Source organism: Castanea sativa, chromosome 6 (assembly GCF_040712315.1).
Source record: "Castanea sativa cultivar Marrone di Chiusa Pesio chromosome 6, ASM4071231v1".
Classification (NCBI taxonomy): domain Eukaryota; kingdom Viridiplantae; phylum Streptophyta; class Magnoliopsida; order Fagales; family Fagaceae; genus Castanea; species Castanea sativa.
Genome location: NC_134018.1, coordinates 23,697,231 through 23,705,834, shown reverse-complemented (window position 1 = coordinate 23,705,834; position 8,604 = coordinate 23,697,231). Strand labels below are relative to the sequence as shown.

The 8,604-nt window shown below is 34.3% G+C and overlaps 1 protein-coding gene across 2 annotated transcripts; it reads left to right on the top strand.

Moving 5' to 3' along the window:
- The first annotated feature begins 1,742 nt into the window (after positions 1-1,742).
- Positions 1,743-5,055, top strand: LOC142640775 (protein FLX-like 1). Of its 2 annotated transcripts, none has more exons than XM_075815032.1 (5): positions 1,743-1,896; positions 2,304-2,989; positions 3,100-3,263; positions 4,234-4,310; positions 4,450-5,055. In XM_075815032.1, exons 2-5 carry the CDS (start codon positions 2,385-2,387, stop codon positions 4,540-4,542), a joined length of 939 nt encoding a protein of 312 aa, XP_075671147.1. In that variant the 5' UTR covers positions 1,743-1,896; positions 2,304-2,384; the 3' UTR covers positions 4,543-5,055. The 2 variants fall into 2 exon arrangements, with proteins under 2 accessions (XP_075671147.1, XP_075671146.1); XM_075815031.1 differs by having other exon boundaries at positions 4,228-4,310.
- The last annotated feature ends 3,549 nt before the right edge of the window (positions 5,056-8,604 follow it).

The window sequence follows — 8,604 nt, the reverse complement described above, 5'->3', positions numbered from 1 at the left end:
CATGGTTTCCAATATAAACCCTGCAACACAATCATTACACCCCACCAAGTTTAGTTATTGATCATCCTGAACCTGATCTTGAAGATGAAGAGCAAGAGGAAGAACCTAACCAACAATCTGAAGAGGTGGATGAAGAGCAAGAGGAAGAACCTAACCAACAAGTAAATCTTATGATTCTCTAATATTTTTTGGCTTTTCAAAAATTTTAATATCTAAATTATTCTTTTGATGGTAACACATCTTTCTCATATATTTCTATGTTATGCAGTCTTTCTCTCTCTCTCTCTTTCTCTCTCACACACACACACACACACACACATATATTATCTATAATTTGTAGACTCTAAATCTTTTGATTCATTTCAATAGTTATAGCTATGGATTATTCTTTTGAATGTAACTCATCTTTCTCTTATATTTTCTTTATTGTTTAGTCATATATATTTTGTTTTGTTTCAATAATTTATAAGCAGTGAATCATTTGATTTTTAAATATTTTTTGGTTTTTCAGAAGTTTTAATATCTAAATTCTTGATTTTTTTTAAACAATTTAAAAAAAAAATTTATATTGAAGTTGGTCTCTTTTTTTTTTCTCTACTTCGCCAACATGATATCTTATGATAGGGTGCAAACTTTTCAGACTTATCAAAGATACTTGAAAATAGAGTTTGAAACGAGGTGGACTTCTTTACAAAGTTTGGCATAAAAAGGGATAGAGAGAGTAGAGTATGGAGTATCATTAGTAAAACAAGCCGATTATGATGTCTAATCATAGTCAGCAAAACAACAAGCTGAGTCTTATGGTTCTTGGTACATATCGCAAACCAAGTCATGGTTTCCAATATAAACCCTGCAACACAATCACTACACACCACCAAGTTTAGTTATTGATCATCCTGAACTTGATCTTGAAGGTGAAGAGCATGAGAAAGAAGCTAACCAACAATTTGAAGAGGTGGATGAAGAGCAAGAGGAAGAACCTAACCAACAAGTAAATCTTATGATTCTTTAATATTTTTTTGGCTTTTCAAAAGTTTTAACATCTAAATTATTCTTTTGATGGTAACACATCTTTCTCATATATTTTTATGTTACGTAGTCTCTCTCTCTCTCTCTCTCTCTCACACACACACACACACACACACACACACACACACACACACACACACATATATTATCTATAATTCGTAGACTCTGAATCTTTTGATTCATTTCAATAGTTATAGTTATGGATTATTCTTTTGAATGTAACTCATCTTTCTCTTATTTTTTCTTTATTGTTTAGCTATATATATTTTGTTTTGTTTCAATACTTTATAAGCAGTGAATTATTTGATTTTTTAAATATTTTTTGGTTTTTCAGAAGTTTTAATATCTGAATTCCTGAGTTATTTTTTTGGTAAGCTATTGCACGTTCAAGTAATAACTTCTTCATTAAATTGTAACAGAAATTGAAGTCATACAAGAGCAAATCATGCAATGGTGCAGTTTCTTAATCAATTTAAGATTTCATAAAATTATTTTAATTTACCTTACAAATAGATAAATTCTCGTGTATAGCACGAGTTAACGACTAGTTTATCATAAACCAATAACCCTTGAAACGGTTCCAAAAATAGCCCAATATCAAAATATTCCTTTAAATAGGGTCCAAAACTATATACATAACATTGGGCCCTTGTAGGGTCTTGGCCCAGTTTTAAACCCTCACAAAAAATTAGCAAAAAGAAAAAGAAATCCTTATAACGCAAATTTAACTCCTAATTTTTTATTCTTCCTCCGAAGTGAACCCGGCGAAGAAATCCGATTCTTAGGGTTATTGGAAATTGAAGATTAGATTAGAAGCCCTTCTCTGATTCAATCCCTCTAACTGTCCTTTACTTCTCGAGGTCAAAGGTTTGCAATTTCGCACCTCTATCTTTTTTTTTTTTTTTAATCAATTCGTAGAAATTTTGCTGAGCAAAGTAAAGACTTTTTTTTGGGGGCGGAGGGGGGGTGTTGGATTAGTAGAACTCACTTTTCTAAGTAAACAACATCTGAGTTTTGAATTGGAGTTCTGATTTTCGTTTCTTTTACTCAGTTTTCTCGGCTACCAAACGGGCAGTTAGGGCCTTAGGTTTTCGTGTATATGTAAATATGAAATTTTGTTTGTTTGTTTGTTTTCTGTATGTTGTTAATGGTTTTACTTGGAGAATCTAAGCAGAGTTTTTTGTTATTGTATATTTTGGATTAAATTTATTATTAAATGTGTTAGTTTTGAGTAAAGATCTTCAAAGTGATTGAAATTTATTGTTTTTGTTCAGGTCCATGAACTAGATAAATTATCCATTTGTTAGTGTTATTGAGAAAAACAATACCAAAAAAATTCAGAGAGATAAAAAAAAATGTCAGGAAGAAATCGTGGACCACCACTTCCAATGAAAGGGGGTGGACTACCCCCTACAGTCCATGAACCGCCATTTGGCAGAGGTTTGGGGCCAGTGTCGCATCCAGCACTACTTGAGGAGATGAGAGAACCCCCATTTGGGATGGGTCCTAGATCACTCCCTCCTCATCCTGCAATACTTCAGGACCAACTTGATGCTCATCTCGATGCTCAGTATAAAGATATTCAGGTGTTGTTGGTTGATAACCAGAGGCTAGCTGCTACCCATGTTGCCCTTAAGCAGGAATTGGAAGCTACTCACCACGAATTGCAAAGAATGGGTCACTTTGCCGATTCCTTGCGGACTGAGAAGGATGCTCAGATGAGAGAATTGTATGAGAAGTCTGTTCAGTTGGAGGTGGATCTTCGTGGGGTGGAGGCTATGCGTGCTGAGCTTCATCAAGTTCGTGCTAATATTAAAGAGCTTACTGTTACAAGGCAGGAGCGTACAGGTCAGGTGCAAGCAATGACACAAGATTTGGCTAGACTTACAACAGATTTGCAACGGGCTCCAGCTTTAAGGGCAGAAATTGAGACAATGAAACAAGAGCTACAACGTGCAAAGTAGTAGTTCACGTTTAAATCTTCTTCTGCTTCTTTTGGAAGTGTTATTGTGTTCCAATTATGGTTTTGTTATTTTCTGATGATTTCCATCTGCTTTTTGTTGGCATTAGAGCTGCAATTGAGTATGAGAAGAAAGGATATGCGGAGAATTATGAGCATGGTCAAGCAATGGAGAAGAAGTTGCTCTCAATGGCCCGAGAGTTGGAGAAGCTCCGTGCAGAGATTGCTAATGCAGAGAAGAGAGCTCGTGCTGCTGCTGCTGTTGGGAATCCAGGTAAGCAATTGCTCTGGGTTTATCTCGTTGCAATTGGTTTGAAGCTTTAAATTCAAATATTTTTCCCCTTCCTCCCTGCTCCCCTCTCCGAATACAAGAAATGTAAGCTTATTGAAGGCAGTACCTGAAAAGGAACGGTGAAGGGAAAAAAAAAGATTGACAAGCACAGGGAACCAATGTGGTTAAACACTTTCCCAGAGAACAAAGAATTGTATGGTTTGAAAAGTCCAAGGATAACCCTTGAAGTGTAGGAAGTTGTGATAAAATCTATTTAATGTAAGAGTCATAGTAAGCAAAATCTATTTAGTAGTTTAGGATAAGAAGTGGTCATAGTAAGTAAATTCCTAGGTTCCTTCTTACCAAGAAAAAATAAAATAAAATTAGAAGTTTTGGGAAATTCTTAATGAGTCTAATTACCCGATCAGTTTACTGGATATTATGCTTCTGATAGAATGGATAAAAAAAGCGGGAAGAGGTAAAAGTCTTTTAGCTTACATGGCTTTATAACATTGAATAACCATGACCTTGTATGATTGTTTGAGTTTCATAAACTTTTCATTTGATTAACATTAGGGGGCAGCATGTTGCTATATTCTCATTGACTTGGTTCAGTGAAAATCGTCTTGATTGAGGTTCAAACAAGTCAATACATTATGTAAGATGGTGAAAATTTTAAAAAAGATATGCAAATCACTTGTTCAACGAAGTGATTAAATGAGTTGTTATTGTTGGTAATTGATCAAGGAAGGCTAGTTTGGGCCTAATTACTTGTTTGATGACTTCAGCAATGTGTAATAATTTAATTATTCCTTTCATTTTATTGCCTTGATTGAGTTGATGCACTAATCACATGATGCTAATATTATTCCTCAAATTTATTTTCCCCATGGAGCTTTATTTTACAATGAACATTGATTTTTGTTTATTTGTTATATTTTTATATTTTTGAGTCTATTCTATGTAGGGACAGGCTACAATGTGAATTATGGCAATCCTGAAGGAGGTTACGTGGGAAATCTTTATCCTGCTAGCTTTGGCATGAATCCTGTGAGTTTTCCATTTTATACATTTCTTTGTTTGTCTGTGTGGCCAATGTTCGTTATCAATGCATGAGTGAATGAACTGTCTTCTGGATTCATGTCTTCTTGCTGACTGGATATGCTATTTCTTTCCTTTTAACTTGCAGGTACAGGCTGGTGCAGAAAATTTTCCTCAGTATGCACCTGGACCTGGGGCCTGGAGTGCCTATGAAATGCAACGAGCTCAAGGACACAGATAGAGTGGTGTTGCTATCATTCCAAGCAGTGTTCAGCCTCTTGGACTGATACTTATTAGACACCGGATATGGGGTGGAAGTGTTATGTCATGATACATTTCGGGACATTTGCTCATATGTTTAGTCTTCTTTTTTGTTGAAATTGTACCCAAAAAAATTGACAATTCGTATTAGCTTGAGGTGCAGTCTATTATTTGTTTTGGTCTCTACTAATGCAAATATTTCATCTACTTGTTTATCTCTTAATGTCTAGGGTCTTTAAAAGCAATTGACTCTGGAAAACTTGTTCGGCAGTACCTACTTCTAGCAGACATTGAAGTGTAGCAAAGGTCTTCAACCGTAGGGTTGGGACTAGGAACCTGTGATCAATCTTTCTCCTATTGTTATGTTAAAGCAGGAGGTTATGGGTATGTTAAAGGTCAGGCCTATTCTGTACTCCCCATATCCCCCAAAACTTGTTAACATTGTTACAATTGTTCTGTAGCGGTTACGTATATCACATCATTCACATGTGTCTATACTCTTTGCATTTGCATTGATCTATTTGTTCTAAGCATTTTTACATTTCTATGGCTGTATGAAATTGAGTTTTAATAACATGGTAATTAGATTTTGTTTAATTTCTATACGACAGAAAAAGTCCAAAATGCTATTAGGTTGAACTTGATTCCTTATAAATTTCATTGAGGCAAGTGACGGAGACGGTTAAATAGTTTTAATTTTTAATTATTTTTTGATTGATAAGTTAAAAAAAACACAGTTTGTTTGGAAAGGGGGAAAATAATCTTAATTTTAAGGCTAAGCCTAATCCATTTTTCAGTTTGGCCCAAGCATTTCGTTGAATACTTTGAGTCAGATGGTACTGATCTCCATTAGCTTATATTTAAGCAATCCAGCAGAAAAACTTATATTGAAGAAGGGAAATATGAATTTAAAATTTTTGTTTAAAAGGGAAATATTTCAGAGAGGTCTAATGCTTCAAGGCTGGTACAAAATCAGAGCAAATGATGTACGTTACTTATCTATCTAATTTTCAAGGCTTGTTTTACCTGCACAAAGAACTAAACGTATGACAGCAAGTGCAGATGAATCACAAAACGAATAATGAAATGTTAATATATTTATTTATTTATTTATTTTTTAGAGAGAGTTTTAATCTATGACATTCGCTCTTGATGATAGCTCTTTATCATCAGACCAAGACACCAATCAGTTTTTGGTGTAGGTGGGGATTGAACCCCAGATCTCTTATTCAACCATCAGAGACTTTATCAGTTGAGCTAGTTAGAATTCACAAATATTAATCTATTAATACCTAGAAGAATGAAATACTTTTCACATAACGTAAGACAAAAAGAGTAATCTATCAACTGTAGCAGTGAATTTACAAAAGGACGTGAAATAATCTAATAAACATGCAACTGAATTTTTGAAGATAAAGTAATAGGTACATAACTAAAAATAGAAAAAAAAAAAAAAAATTCCCAATCACACTTTTGTATGGATCTCTAGTTTTAGTGTTTTAGCAAAGATGATATAAATCGTTTTTTTTTTTTTTTTTTTTTTTTTTTTTTTTTTTTTTTTTTTTTTGAGAGAGGGAGAGAGAGAGAGAGAGAGAGAGAGAGAGATAAGTCATTGCTTTATACATTGATAAAGGAGCACGCGAAATTCATGTTAAGACTTGATGATGTCTCTAGAGTTTGGATTCAATGTAGATATGAAAGAGTACACAAGTTGAGTAACAGGTGTGGACTCATTGGTCAATGGTCATACCCGGCGCCAATTTACACATTGCAGGGATAATATTAAGATGATGCTATTTCGACAAAGACAAGAATCCATGATCTTCATTAGGTTTAATACAAATTTGATGCTTTACAGCCACAATTTACAAATGAACTTCATGCATTTTACAATCGTAGATGATGTTAGACTACTCAAGTGCCCTTTGGTCATTCACAATACTTACGTCAACCGTTTTCACCACCACATCCTCCTAGTTTTGATTACCCTGATCCTAGTACTCTAACTTCAATCTCTAGCCAACATGCAACCAATCCCCAAGTAATCCCCCTCTTGATAATAATGAATCCATCCTTAACTCGGCCATTAACTCTTTTAATTCTTAACAAGTTAGTACTAACATAAAAAGAAAACATCTAACTTACAATTTAGCAAAGTTAACATATAATTTGTAATTTAGGTGTTTTCTAAGTAACGAGCATTAAGGTTTAAATACTGATATAGAAAGAAAATATCTAGCTTACAAATTAGCCAAAGTTATCATTGTTGATGACTATTTTTGATAAAGGGTCCAATAGCAGAAGACAAGAAACCCAACAATATAGAAAAGGTGGGAAAGGGAAAATAGTTAAGGGAATAAGGAAGCAAGCCCAACAGGCTGAAATGACAGGATTGATGGCTAGCAAGCCCACAAGAATCAAAAGAGGTAAAGAGAGAGTAAATGGGCTGAGGAAGTCCAAGAAATGAAATAGTAAGCTCATAAGAGCAATAAGAGGTAAAGAGAAAGTAAATGGGCCGGAGAAGCCTAAGAAATAAATTAGTAAATTCATTAGGTTAGCTTAAAGGCTCGTAAGCCCGAAAAGTAAATAAAAGGAAAGGATTTGGTAATTAGGCCGAAGAAACCCAAAGGATATAGCAAAAAGCCCATGAGAGTAAAAGAGGTAGAAAAGAAGTAAATGGGATGAGGAAGCTAGATGAATGAAATGGGCTGGCACAACAAGAATGTTGGTCAATAAAGCCTAAAAGAGGTAAAGATGTGAAAAATGGGTCAAGGAAGCCCTGAGCAAAAGATTGATAAAGAAGTGGGTTGGCACGACAGGAGCATCAGCTCGTAAGCCCACGGGTAACAAGAAATAAAAAGAGAGGTAATGCTATAGCATGCACGATGAAGTGGTATGACAAGATCCACAACCGAGAGGCCCATAGACATAGGAAAGAAAAGAACATGGGCTTGGTAGGAAGGTGAAGGCCTTTGTTGGAAAAACATGGTTTATATCTCATACAAAACATACGCAGCAGAAAATTAATGGATCTACTTCATTCGCGATTGATAACATGCACTATTTAAATTTCAGAATTTAAGAATAAGAGAGTGTATTTTGAAGCGGTGAATTTCAAAACAAAGATTAGAAGAATTCGGGAACACTTTTAATCTTCACTCTAATTCCACTAACACCCAAGAAGTGTGGTCTTTCAATCAGTTCAAGGGTAAATAAGAGTGTATCTCTCACTCACATACACACTATTTCACAATAGTGTCACACACCAAAAATATTCTATATGTTTCTCCCTTTGTATTTAACTGATTATCTAATTGGGCTGGCCTTTTGGGCCTTTCCATTTGGGGTTTAGTATGTGGCTTGGAGTGGGACCAAAATGGACCAATAAAACACTAGCTCTAATGGGCATTGGGTTTTTCTGTCAACTCTTGACAAGTCCAAAGTTACCATTAAATATATTTAATACCACTATATAAATATAGTTGCACTCTAGGCCTTATTTGTAAATTATATCCTAAGACTTTATTATACATGCAACCCCTTTATAAAATATTTGTAGTAATACAAAGTCATGAAAGTAGACTGCCACTTTGAAGATTACTACATTTTAATTCCTTGAGTTATTCTTTAAGTTATTCAATTCTTTAAGTTATTCATCATATATTTATGAAATCCAATTCCATAAATATATACTTTAGTAACTCCTTACTAAAGTGGTTAGGCCTAACTCTCTCAATAATCAAACCCATTAAACTTATCTTAAGTGAATATTTTATATATCTATTAAGAGGTTATGAATTCCATCTTGAGAAAATATGTTCCATCAACACTAAATGTAGTTGTCCAACATACTGAAGTTTTGATCGTTATTTTAGATCCCACTCTTGATATATCAAAACAACCTATACTTCATGATCAAGTCCATTATTTTCTCAAGATTAAGAGTTCATGTAAATAGAAGTCGTGAGATTTATTATTCATTTGACAGTCATTAGGAGAATAATAAATCTCACATCAGTCCAGTTTAATATGTTTTAACTCT

What these genes read in the sequence shown, in the direction of transcription:
- LOC142640775 (XM_075815031.1), top strand. Translation starts at nt 2,385, where the DNA reads ATGTCAGGAAGAAATCGTGGACCACCACTTCCAATGAAAGGGGGTGGA. An exon ending in CAAGAGCTACAACGTGCAAA is followed by an intron (nt 2,990 to 3,099) that starts GTAGTAGTTCAC and finishes TGTTGGCATTAG; the next exon opens with AGCTGCAATTGAGTATGAGA. An exon ending in TGCTGCTGTTGGGAATCCAG is followed by an intron (nt 3,264 to 4,227) that starts GTAAGCAATTGC and finishes TATTCTATGTAG; the next exon opens with GGACAGGCTACAATGTGAAT.